Source organism: Gopherus evgoodei, chromosome 8 (assembly GCF_007399415.2).
Source record: "Gopherus evgoodei ecotype Sinaloan lineage chromosome 8, rGopEvg1_v1.p, whole genome shotgun sequence".
NCBI classification, from domain to species: Eukaryota; Metazoa; Chordata; order Testudines; family Testudinidae; genus Gopherus; species Gopherus evgoodei.
In genome coordinates, this window is record NC_044329.1 from 44,024,841 (window position 1) to 44,037,293 (window position 12,453).

Consider the following 12,453-nt stretch of genomic DNA (forward strand, 5'->3'; position numbering starts at 1 on the left):
AGAGCCTGATTTGCTGCCCCAAGCACCTGCTTGCTGAGCTGGTGCCTGAAGCTGGCCCTGACCTGAAAAGTCACTGAGTCTGCCCCCCCGGCCTTCACTAGCAGGACCATGTACTGATTTTGCGCAAGGTCCCTACAGGACTGAACTTACAAGCCTGGGTTCAGCAGGTCAATGCTCAAACCACCAAGCTATCCCTCCCCCTCTGTGGGACTGTGCCTGGCCTGATGGGGCAGTGCCAGTGCAGAGCGGTACTCACAGCAAGCTATACTGAACCCAGCTCTCTCTCAGCAAAGATGAGGACATCATGTTGGGATGCTGCCCGCTCTCCCCACACCATGCTCGCATGCTGCCTCTTGCCCCTCTCAAACAGGTTAGTGCCTGGTCAGCAGACTGGGCTCTTCATATCACCAGTGGCTGAAGGCACTGGGTCAAGCCTGCTCTCTGCAGTGTCTGCTGGGAGACGTGCCTTTTGCTGTTCACTGGGGATATGTTTCACTGCCTGGAAAGCATAGGGGCTGGAACTAGGGGTGCTACCATGCCCCCTGGCTTAAAGTGGTTTCCATCAGATACAGGGTTTACAGCTTGGTTCAACAGCTCTCAGCACCCCCATTACATACATTGCTCCAGCCCCCTCTGGAAAGCTCCGTTCCCAAGTGGGATGGCTGCTGGGGTTTAACTGCTTTCCCTGCTTTGGGCCCCAAAGTTTGGGAGGTGGAAGGAGTGATCCAGAGACAGAGAGAGAAAGAAGAGACGACAGAAAGCCTTGAGAAATAGAAAGATTTATTTAGCAAAAGCCAATAGACAAACACCATCCAGGGGTTAAGTGCACTTACATTGACAGACTGCCTTCCCAGATTGATTGAATACACAGTTAGTGACACACAGTTGTAGGAAAGGTAAGGACAAAAAATAGATCTCTCTCTATCCCCAGCCAAGACCCACCACCACAGTGTGAGGCTGGAGAGGAGGTTCCTGGGCAGCGTGGAGTTGGGAGAAGGAGAATTTACAGCTGTACAGTTCCAGGGCCCAGGGCACAGCAAAAGGCTGGAAAGAATTGCAGCCCAGCTCTGGGATGCCTGTGAGAGGCATGCTGGGGCGTTCCAGCAATGTTCCTTCACGTTGCTTCACGCCACTGGCTACTGGCCTTTCAAAGATGGCCCCCAAGAGAAGGGGCTGCTCTCATAACCAGCAGCAGCCACCTTGTCCCTGCCCCTATCCTGAGCGGGAGCAGACCAGAGTGATGAGAAAACGGTAAGTTGGAAGCAGGCCAAGTGAGTCAGCTGCCTGCCTGCCTGAAGGCACCTAGTCCCTGAGGGGGTGTCCCAGTGCCATGACTCCCAAGAGAGACTCCCAGGGGCACGGGTCTCTCACTAGACCCCTGCTCCCTCTGGGTCAGCTGTTCCCACTCCTAACTGTGCTGTGCAGAGCAGGTCTGGGGCAAGGGGAGGAGAGGGGAACAGGACTGGTCCTGCCACAAGCAACAGGGAGGGTGAGAGCCTCACAGTAATGTCCTTCCTTCCTTCCTCCCCTGCTCTGCTCTCTGCCCCTCCCTCATGTGTCAGCCAGACAGACTCTGACTCCTGCCTATTGCATCTGGCCATGCAGCTCATTCTCCCACGTCCCCCCTCCCTCCACATGCCAAGTCCCCTCTCCAGCACCTCCAAAGATCCTAGGGAGTCCCCTCAGCCCCCACCCCCTGCTGCCATCCTTACCCTTATCCCCCTGCACTCTCATCTCTCTCTTCTACCCTTTCCCTGCTGCATCCTGCCTCCCATCCTATCTCCTACCCCTGCATCAGGCCTAGACAGGCTGCTGATGTCCCCATCCCTTCCCACCTGAAATGCTGCCTGGTCAACCTCCCACCCCCTCTGCCAACGCTCACCTGCCCCTTCCAGGCCTGCAGGGGACAGGTGCAAGCTCACCTCACCCATCAGGCCAGATCAGCCTCTTGCCCGGCAGCCCACAGCCCAGCTGAGCTCTGAGTGGGACCACACCAGGCATTGCAGCTCCCTTGTCCCTCACAAGCCCGTCTGGCCAGGAGGCCCTCCTCCCCACTGCCCTGCCTGTCTGAATGACAGCACCTGGCCCAATCCCAGCCCGGTGAGAGGAGGGGACATTGGTGAGGAGCAGTGGGAGCAGAGGGGGAAGAGAGAGGAAGAATCCATTCCCCAGTCCCCATGTCCTCAGGGGAGCAGAGGGAATGTCAGTGCCTGTCTTGATTCCTGGTCCTGGTGCAGTGACCAACAGCCTCAGGAACAGACAGGGAGAGCCGCAGGCCCATAGGAGTGACAAGCCTGGAGGGATGTCTCAGGCAGACGTCACCTTCCAGGCTGGGGCCCCAGGGCAGCCATCCTGCTGTGGGCACTCTGGTGGGACATCACTGGGACATGCTGTTGGTCAGCAGGGTCCCAACCCTGATTGGTGGAGACAGTGGTATGATATAACAGCTTTTCACCAGGCTGCAGGAGGGGAGGAGGTAGGGAACAGCTCCACCACACATGTAGGGCTTTGTCAATAGGGTCTTTCAACCTGGCCCTAGCCTGGTCTGTCTCTTTAATGGCATCCTCCCTGGAGCTCTGGCTGGTTTCCTCCTGCATTAGGTTAGCTCAAACACTGAGCCTCCCAGCGTGTGATATGAAGCAAGGGGGCAGCTCACACCACTGGGCATGGCAGCAGTGGGAGTGCAAGGGCACGACTGGAATTTCATGACCATCTGGATCTTATTTGGGCCCCTCATGCCCCAACAGACTTCAATCACCTGCATGTTCAAGTCATCATTCAAAATCAAAACAATGCACAGATACTGGGCAAACAAAAGCCAACCCCTAATTATTGTAATCAGGAAACTGGTTTTCAAAACACTCCCTCCAGCAAGTGAGCATTCCAAAAACCTCAGGGCCACATTCTCAAAGGTTATTCCAAACTGCCCTCACAGTAGCTAAGAGCACATTTATTTGCATGCACACAAACTTCAATTGCTTGCAAGTGTATCCCCTTTCAAGTGAAAAAAACTGCACTTGCAATGGCATCATTTTGCATAAACAAAAATCCACATTTGCAAGTGCATTTGTCTGCACAAACAGAGTTGTCAGCTCTCACAATCTGAGTTGTAATGCTCCAGCTCCTAGAAGCATGTGATGGCGTGAGAACCTGAGTTTTCCTTTACAAAAAAAAGCAAGTTTCTAGCTCTCGCAGTTGTGGAGAGAAGCCCGAAAACATGATCCGGATCCAAGTGCCCCCTAAAGGCTCAGAAATCAGAAAGCAAAGAAAAAGAGCCCCTGGTATTTTTGAAAGCCAATCTCATGGTCTCTGGAGCGTGCCTCCTGAGTTCTGAACGCGGGCAGCTGACCAGACTGCAGCAGCCTGCATGATTTATCACAGATTTTCACTGAGCACTTGGAAGCAGAATCTTTGGAGATTTTGGCCCCATCTGTCCTGGTGGTGATACGAGTCTAAAAAGCCAGTTAGATCTACTCCAATGGAGCCAAAACCACCCTCAGGAAGCCTCATCATGACTGGTGCCTTTCCTTACGTCCTGGCTTCCACCTCTCAGTGCAGGTCCCACTGCTGGCTATAAGACACAGCATGTGTTGGGCACAGAGATGGGGAAGAATGGCCCTTAGCCGAAGGCCCCTCCAGCTAGCCAGCAGCTAGTGGGTGAGCTGATCAACAGTGTTATGGTGACGCGTCAGTCCCGGGAGCGGAGGGAAGTGCTCCCAGCTGCCCTTGAGAGAGCTGTAAGTGAACCCGGAGTGCTGGGGACATGCTGTCCCGTGGCCTTGCCCTGGGATTGCAGGCTCTGAGTTTCGCACTGCACGCATGAGGTAAGTCAGACAGAACAAGCACAGCTGATGTGGATGTCAAGCCTGGGCTTTCTGCAGAGGCAGCCAGGAGAGGAGGCCCAGCAGGCAATGCCTGGGGCCTAGTGTGGGTGAAACAAGGCAAGGTGGGGCCAGGAGGGGATGTAGCTTTGCTTCCCATCACTGTGCTGCTCTTGTGGAGCCCTGCTCTCCTGCTCTAGCCCATCTCTGCTCTGAGCCCGGAGAATCTTCCCAGCCAGTCTAGGGTTCCCGTCCTGTCTCCATTCCACTCCTCAAGCCCTGGCCTCACTACCCTACTCCACTGTTCCCTTCATGGCCAGCACCCCTGCACTCACTGCCCCCCCCTCCCCCCGCTTTTCTGTGTCACTGCCACATGCCTGGAACCTGCCAGCTACTGCCCCATGAACTCACCCCTAACCCTCCTGCAGACAGACCCAGGTCCCCTGCTCACTGCGCTCTCTCTATTAGTGGCTCCAGAGAGAAGCTGCTCTCCAGCCAGCTTTGAACCCGAAGGCTTGCAGAACTCCAGGGATGGTCAGGAGGCCCAGCAGGGAAGGTTGCACATTGTCAGGGCTAATGGCATCACAGTGAATCGTCAGGGGAGAGCTGAGAACAGGCAGGGACTGAAGGCAGCTCCAAGCCCCAGAAAGGGGTCATGGGAAAGAGGGGGCGGTTAAACAATTTTAGATCAGTAAATACAGATCTGTGGGTAGGACATTGCTGGAGCCCCTCATCCAACCCATTTCCTTGCCTTTGGAGCCCTATTCTACCCTCTTTTGTCAATTTCCCATCTTTTCGGTCTGCCACCTCTTCAGGGCACAGTCAGTACAACCACGATAGGGCCCGATCCTGTCTGGGGCCCTGTGTGCTACAGCAAGACAATCCCTCCTAACAAACTCACTCCCGTCTGCCTTCTGAGATCGCCAATCTTTACTGAGTCACCTACAGGCACTTTCAGCCTTCGCGCCCTCTGAGCAAAGCCTTTTCCCTGGGAATCTGCTCTGCCCCTCCAAATGTTAACACAGCCCCATGGGGACAGCAAGCCGCAAGGTCCAGCAGCACAGCCTTCTCCGCAGCCTGGAGAACTTACCAGACAGCGTAAGAGCAAACAGGAGGAAGTGGCGCCTACCTGTTAGGGAGTCAGAGCAGCCAATCTGACAAAAACGTGAAGCAACAGCCGTGGGACTTTGCCCCGCTAGGAGAGTGGGGGGTACACGGTACTGAAGAGTTCGGCTGTCTGAACTTGTGGAATTTCCTGACTTCATCATTGCATGAACATCAGCTTTGGCATTTCATTTCCCTGGATTTACTTAAGGAAAAAGAAAATATGAAGAGGCCAGTGCTGCTGCCACCCTGCTCTCGCTGCACACCCCTAGGGAGCTGGGGACAAGGAAAGCGCGTTCTGGCAAATGACACAATACTGAGGTTAGCCAAGACTAGGAAGGCCAGCAAGCCCTAGCTGAACGAGGAGAATGGCTGGAGTAACAGCAGGGGAAAGTGTCTCGACAAGCGCATGGTAGTGCCTGATCTGTGGGGGGCTGAAATGGACCTGAATGGCTCAGGTTCGACCCGGGCATGACTGGAACAGTGAGTGTGCCAGCTCGTCACTCAGCAGTGTGCAGAACAGCTGCAAAAGACTGGGCTGGAGACCAACTCCAAAACTGGTGCCATGAAGAGCAAGGCTGGCACCTGCCTGGGAGACTTGGGTTCAATTCCCTGTGCTGCACTGACTTGGGCTCTGTGCCTCAGTGCCCATCTGTCCAGCGGGCAATAGCCCTGCCTGGCCTCCCAGGGGGGTGTGGGCATGAATACAGTGGCCAGCTGGGAGGTACTCCGTTGCCACCAGCTGTGTGGGGAGTTCAGAGAGCTAGGATCTGTTATACAGGTATGGGGCATTCCCTGACTTGCAACAGGGAGGTCAGGTCTGGTTCCCCAGGAATCGAAGGAGGCTCAGAGGCAAGTGCCCACAATGCCAAGAGGCTCCAACTGAGGATGGGGAGTTTCAAGGACTGTGTGGCCTCTCACTGAAATCTATAGCTCGACTCCACTGGGAGCAGAATTACCTGTACGCTGAGCTCCTGTGACCATCCCCCTGACTCTGCTCTGTTTGGAGAGGGGATGAATAGGAGGGGACATGATAGGGCCATGTCAAAGAGTGAATGGGATAAGAACGCGGGTGGGAGCTGCGTCTCAGAGAGAACCAGGGGAGGTACACTGATGATGAAAGGCAATGAATCTAACGCTGATTAAGGGAAATTTTTCATTTTTATCCAGAATGGATAATGAGCCAGTGGAACTCCTTGCTACAGGATGTTATGGGGCCAACAGCTTGGTAGGATTCAGAAAAGGGTTATAGATTTTATGGCTAATGAAAGTATCCCCAGTTCCATTACAGAGGACAAAGCCGTGCCACGGACATACAGCCACACATCGCTGGCCATAGCCTATGGAGTCTGGTCAGAGCAGAAGCTGTGAGAGGCTGGCAGAACCTTGGGGCAGCGTGGTGAGAGGCTTGCGGATGTGACTGCACATTGAAGGAGGGCATGTGTCTGTGCCTACTTCTGTGTGCTCTGTGGCTGTGCTGGGTGGGTGCTCAACCTCCTCTCTCTCTCTCTCACAGCAAGGCCAGGGCGTGCCCTTACAACCCTGAGAGCCTGCTGGGATGGTGTGGGCTGCAGGAAGCACAGCCCTGGCTTTGTCCTGCCACAGGGGCGGAGAGGGAGCTTTTACTGCCTACCCAGGCCTAAAGCACTGAACTGAGCCCTGGCCTCCAGCAGCTGCTTCCCTCCCCAGGACTATCTCCTCCCTGTCTCGGTCTGGAGACAGCCACCCTCCTACACAGCGATCTCATCATCCAGGCTGTCCCCCGGGCCCTGCATGTGCCGCACGTTGAGCAGACGCGGTGGCTCCTCTTGGGCCCACGAGTCGCGCTCCTCGCTCTCGTCCGTGTTGGACTCATACTCTGAGGCAATGCCCGACTCGCGGAACTTGATAAGCTCCAGGCTGCCCAGGAGCGGCTCCGATGGTGACACGGCGCCTGGGGAGAAGCGGAAGTACTCCAGCTTCACCAAGCAGTCACTCCTACCTATGGGGCTGCCCAGGGCATGGGCAGAGTCAGGGCCAGGGCCCAGCAGCGGCAGGTGGAGGTCCTCAGGCTTCGGGGTGGTGGGGTCACACAGCACTGGCAGGGCATTGCAGCGGTAGGTGATCTCCAGCAGACTGTCCTGGGAGCCTACTGGAAAAGAGGAGGGCAGTCGGAGCAGGCCTGGCCTAGAGCATCACTGATCCCCCCCACAGGCCAGCAGACAGCCACCAGGCACACAGGCCTGCTCTAGATCTCAACCCCTGGCCAAGAGCCCCATCACCCACCCCGATCATGGTGCTTTTCACATTGGGGAGCTGAAGCCGATGGAGAGTGGAGGGGTAGGTGGGGATCTAGCTGAACGAACAGTAACAAAGAAAAGCATGGACAGCCCCCAAAGATACCCCTTCCCAGCCCCCACACCCACCATGCCCACATACCCCGCATCCCCAACATGTGTACATGGCCCTGCCCAATAACACCCAGCCCCCACACGCCCACCACACACAAACACCCTCGCACATCCCCATCATGTGCGCACGGCCCTGCTCCAATAACTCCCAGCCTCTGCACTCCCACCATGCACAATCAGCCCCTGCACTGCTAACTTGTGCACATGGCCCTGTCTGAATAACACCCAGCCTCCGCACTCCCAACATGCACAATTACTTCCAGCACTGCTAACGTGCACATGGCCCTGTCCCAATAATACCCAGCCCCTGCACTCCCACCATACACAATCAATCCTTGCACTGCTAACTTGTGCACACAGCCCTGTCTCAATAACACCCAGCCCCTGCACTCCCACCATGCACAATCAGTTCCTGCACTGCTAACTTGTGCACATGGATCTGTCCCAATAACACCCAGCCTCTGCGCCCATGTGCACACACAGCTGCCCTTGCAGAGCTGAGGGAGGTACACGCAGGGAGTCTCCCTGCAGGGTGTCCATTATAAATTCTCTCTCCCTGGGCATCCTGGTGCTGGGACCAGGAGACATGGGGCATCTCTTGTATGCCACAAACCCTGGGGTGCAAAGGGGCGGGGCTGTCTAGACACTGTGTGTCTCACCTCCTACCCCACAAGGAGATGTGGTCACTGCAGCCCTGAGTCAAGCAGTGAGTCGGGGCACTGACCCCTGGGAACCGGGCTGAGATGTGTGCATGGCATGCCCACCCTGGCCATGGGCTGTGCTCAGCCTGGGTTGCTGGGCATGGCTCTGTGGCGATCCCTCCCACTGGCGTTCATGGGAATCCCCTCTCCAGGGAGTGCTGGGGCCCATGGCACAGGCACACCACCAGACTGGGGGAGAATGGGAAGGGATGGGGAGTTCCTTGTGCCCTGGTGGATCAGCACAGGGCCCAGCAGCAAGCACCTCCATGCTGTGCTCCCGGATCCCTGTGTTGGCGGGGGGCGGCAGCAAGGCTGGGGAATGAACTCTTACTGGTGTTGCTTCCTGACAGCTTCAGCTCCAGCTCCTGCACCTGCCTGACCAGCAGCGAGATGTGCTGGAGCATGTCCTTGTTCTGCAGCAAGAGCTGGTGCACGCGTGCCTGGGCCTCCAGCCGAGCTGCTGCCTCTGCAGCCAGCTGGTCTTTCAGCAAGTGAACCTGCCGGACAGACACGGAGACACTGCGAGTGGGTGCGTGCCAGGCCAGGCTGCCTGCCCTGAGCCAGGGGTCTGAGCCCGGAGCTCCAGCCTGCTGCTAGAGTGAGATTCACGCACCCCATCCACTGCCCCAGCCTGCAGTGCCCCCAGTCAGACGTCTATTCTCTTAGCCACCTGTTCTCTCAGCCGGACACAGCGGTGGCTGTCTGGAGAGCGGGAGCTCAGGCTCAGCCCAGAGAGATTCTCCCCTGGGAGCCATCCCCAGTGATGGGAGCTGCTGCCCTGGGCTGGGGACATTGCCAGCTGCTCTGCTCTGGGGCAGCGAGAAGGAGGGAGAGATTTATAGTGGTCTGTGGAAGTCCTGGACCCACAAAGCCCTTCCAGACTTTGCCCAGAGTGCTGCTAAATCCATCCCCCATTCCAGTTCCACATGAACCCAGCGGCCACAGGGCAGCACGGGACAGGGGGCATGCTAGCATCTGTCCCCCATCCACACTGCATCCAGTATGGAGCCCCTTCTTCACACTAGGGTGCCCAGCCATGGGGCAGATCTGTCTGGCCCAAGCAGAGAGACACTCCCACAGAGGCTGTGCTGAGACTGGGCAGGGGAAGCAGGAGCACTGGTACCTGCTGGCAGTGATGGCATTGCAGTTCAAAGCTGCAGGCGCCAAGGCATACTGTCAGGAGCTGGAAGTTCCCAGTGGGACAGCTGCCAGTCCCCACATAAAGGGGCAGCCCCGTGGTTTTCAAAGGCAGTTCAGCTGCATAGGTGAGGGCCAGGCTAGCTCATCTTGAGACAACTTTCCCTGGAACGCTAACCATGGCTCCCTGGAGCCTCCAGTGAAACAAGGGTCTCTGGGTATGTCCACACCGCAGTTAGGCACCAGCCCAAGTGTGGCTGGCCCCTGCCAGCTGACTGGGGCACGATGCAGGGCTGTTAAATTTGCAGTGTAGATGCTGGGCTCTTGCATCCTCTCACCTCACAGGGTCCTAGAGCCCAGACTCCAGCCCAAGCCCAAATGCTTACACTGCAAACAGCCCCTTAGCCTGCCCCTGCAACCCATGTCATCTGGCATGGGCCGGCTGCGGGGTTTTAATTGCAGTGTAGACAGACCCATTGAGATCTGAGGCCTGGAGCTGATTTTTCCCCCCGCAGCAGTGTGCCCTGACTTCTAGGTCCACAGTTGACCCTAAACATCAGAGAATGTGGGTCCCTGCTCCAGAAGAGCTCTGCCTAGCCCAGCCCAGGCCACGGCAGTCTGGACAATTCCTCGCTGCATTTACATTCCTGCTGAGCTGCGCAGCTTTGCATGAGGGTTGTAGCCAGGACCCTGTTCCCAACTCAAGCGACAAGGGCAGTTAATACCCAGGATATTTCACTGGCCCACACACCACACAGAGCAAACAAGCCCTCAGCGCTTGTCAGGTGTGAGACCTAGACAGTAGGATCAGTGCACTCTGCACACACTAGCCAGCCCCTGACTGTCAGTCCTAGTAGGCTGGCCGGGCCGAGCTAGACTGTGTGCCCCTCTGGCCCCTGGGATGTAACATCCCATCGTGTGCCTCCACATAGTAGGGCCAACAGTGCCGGGGGCTGTTGGTGCTGCCTGCCCCTGCCCATAGCACAGGGGATTGGCTTGCAGTGCAGTGAGGTTCCCGGAACGCTATGGGTGAGTCACTGCAAGGGCAGCTGGGCCGGGGGCAGGGCATGTGGCTTCGGGAAGGATGTCTGTGGGTTCCCCGATGCCCCGGCACAGTGCTTATGGGGGGCAGCTCTACTCCTTCCTTCAGTCTCACAGCTCTTGCTGTCTCCCTGACTTCTCTTCTGAGCTGCCTCCCTTCAAACTGACCAGTCCTCTGGCCCAACTGGATCTGCCAGGTCCTGTCCCTCCCTCCGGGCTGTCCCTGATGAATTCCCTTCTCCAACTCGGGGTGACCTCAGGCTCTCTCCTCCTGTGATACCCGACTCCCACTCCTCAACTGTGGCTAAGATCAGACCTATCCCCTTGTCCAAGCCCACCCGCATCACCATAACCCAACGGCCACTTGTCCCTGTAGCCATTCAGAACATAGCTACCTTCCCTTCACCTCTGCCCGGTTTCAGATCCCTCCTCTGCCTGCTCCTCCCTTCCTGCATCAAGGCCGAGCTCCTTGGCTGTGCCTCCAGGGCTCTGCCACTTCTGGGTTATCCACCCATGTCCATTTTCACCCCACCCTTCCCAGCACACCAACCTCTTACACAAACCCCTCCAAATGGCCCCCTGTGCATGTGCTGCTGCCTGCACAGCCCTGCTTGGCCTCGGCACGCCGGGGCTCTAACAACCACACTGGCAGCACCTGGGCCACGGCCACTTGTGTCTGTTGCGTCTGTTGCTTCAGAAGCTGCTGGAGAAGCTGCATTTGGTGATGAGCGGAAAGAGGGGTCCCCGGGTCCGGCAGCTGGGAGGAGGAGGGGAGCAGCAGCCTGGGCGACGCAGTCAGGATACTCTCAGGGTGGAGGAAGCCCTGGAAAATATAGAGAAAAGCAAAGCCTGATCCACTCTGCGTTCTGCCCCTCAGCACGCCAGAGCCACTCCAATAACGCGCTCCTGGCCGAGTTGAGATCCCTGCGGCCGGGCTGGTCAGTGCCTCATTCCCTGTACTCCCCCTGCCCCGTCTGTCTGTACCCATCTGTTTCTCTTGGCTGACCCTTCCATTGTCATCTCTCTGGGCCAGGGACAGTAGACCAGACCTGCACAGGTATATAGTGCCTAGCTCCCACATCAGTGCACACCAGCGAGATCTGCTGTGTGCGAGAACAGCGTTAAAGCTACTCACAGCACTGACCCTTAGCAGTCTAACCTGGGCAGCACAGCACAGGGAGGAGGTGATCAGCCCTCTGTGGAGAAAGAAGTGGTTCGGGACTATTTAGAAAAGCTGGACGAGCACAAGTCCATGAGGCCGGATGCGCTGCATCCGAGGGTGCTAAAGGAGTTGGCGGATGTGATTGTAGAGCCATTGGCCATTATCTTTGAAAACTCATGGCGATCGGGGGAGGTCTCGGATGACTGGAAAAAGGCTAATGTAGCACACATCTTTAAAAAAGGGAAGGAGTAGAATCTGGGAAACTTCAGGCCAGTCAGCCTCAGCTCAGTCCCTGGAAAAATCCTGGAGCAGGTCCTCAAGGAATCAATTCTGAAGCACGTAGAAGAGAGAAAAGTGATCAGGAACAGTCAGCGTGGATTCACCAAGGGCAAGTCATGCCTGACTAACATAATTGCCTTCTATGAGGAGATAACTGGCTCTGTGGATGAGGGGAAAGCAGTGGACGTGTTAGTCCTTGACTTTAGCAAAGCTTTTGATATGGTCTCCCACAGTATTCTTGCCAGCAAGTTAAAGAAGTATGGGCTGGATGAATGGACTACAAGGTGGATAGAAAGCTGGCTAGATCGTCGGGCTCAACAGGTAGTGGTCAATGGCTCCATGTCTAGTTGGCAGCTGGTATCACACTACAAGAAGGATGTGGAAAAACTGGAAAGAGTCCAGCAGAGGGCAACAAAAATGATTAGGGGGCTGGAGCACGTGACTTATGAGGAGAGGCTGAGGGAACTGGGATTGTTTAGTCTGCAGAAGAGAAGAATGAGGGGGGATTTGATAGCTGCTTTCAACTACATGAAGGGATTGCAAAGAGGATGGATCTAGACTGTTCTCAGTGATACCAGATGATGGAACAAGGAGTAATGGTCTCAAGTTGCAGTGGGGGAGGTTTAGGTTGGATATTAGGAAAAACTTTTTCACTAGGAGGGTAGTGAAGCACTGGAATGGGTTACCTAGGAAGGTGATGGAATCTCCTTCCTTGGAGGTTTTTAAGGTCAGGCTTGACAAAGCCCTGGCTGGGATGATTTAGTTGGGAATTGGTCCTGCTTTGAGCAGGGGGTTGGACTAGATGACCTCCTGAGGTC

At 56.2% G+C, this 12,453-nt stretch overlaps 1 protein-coding gene across 5 annotated transcripts in view; it reads right to left on the reverse strand.

Annotated features, from left to right (window-relative positions):
* Window positions 1–12,453, reverse strand: part of NOS1AP (nitric oxide synthase 1 adaptor protein) — a 167,208-nt gene that overhangs the window by 28,606 nt on the left and 126,149 nt on the right. For 3 of the 5 annotated variants that reach the window (XM_030573260.1, XM_030573258.1, XM_030573261.1), the window contains 3 exons: window positions 10,850–11,017; window positions 8,348–8,513; window positions 6,907–7,056 (listed from right to left, as the gene is read on the reverse strand). In XM_030573260.1, the coding sequence (XP_030429120.1) occupies window positions 6,907–7,056; window positions 8,348–8,513; window positions 10,850–11,017 (484 nt within the window). Of the gene's footprint in view, window positions 1–4,177; window positions 7,057–8,347; window positions 8,514–10,849; window positions 11,018–12,453 lie in introns of those variants that run through there. The other 2 variants (XM_030573259.1, XM_030573262.1) reach the window with 2 other exon arrangements.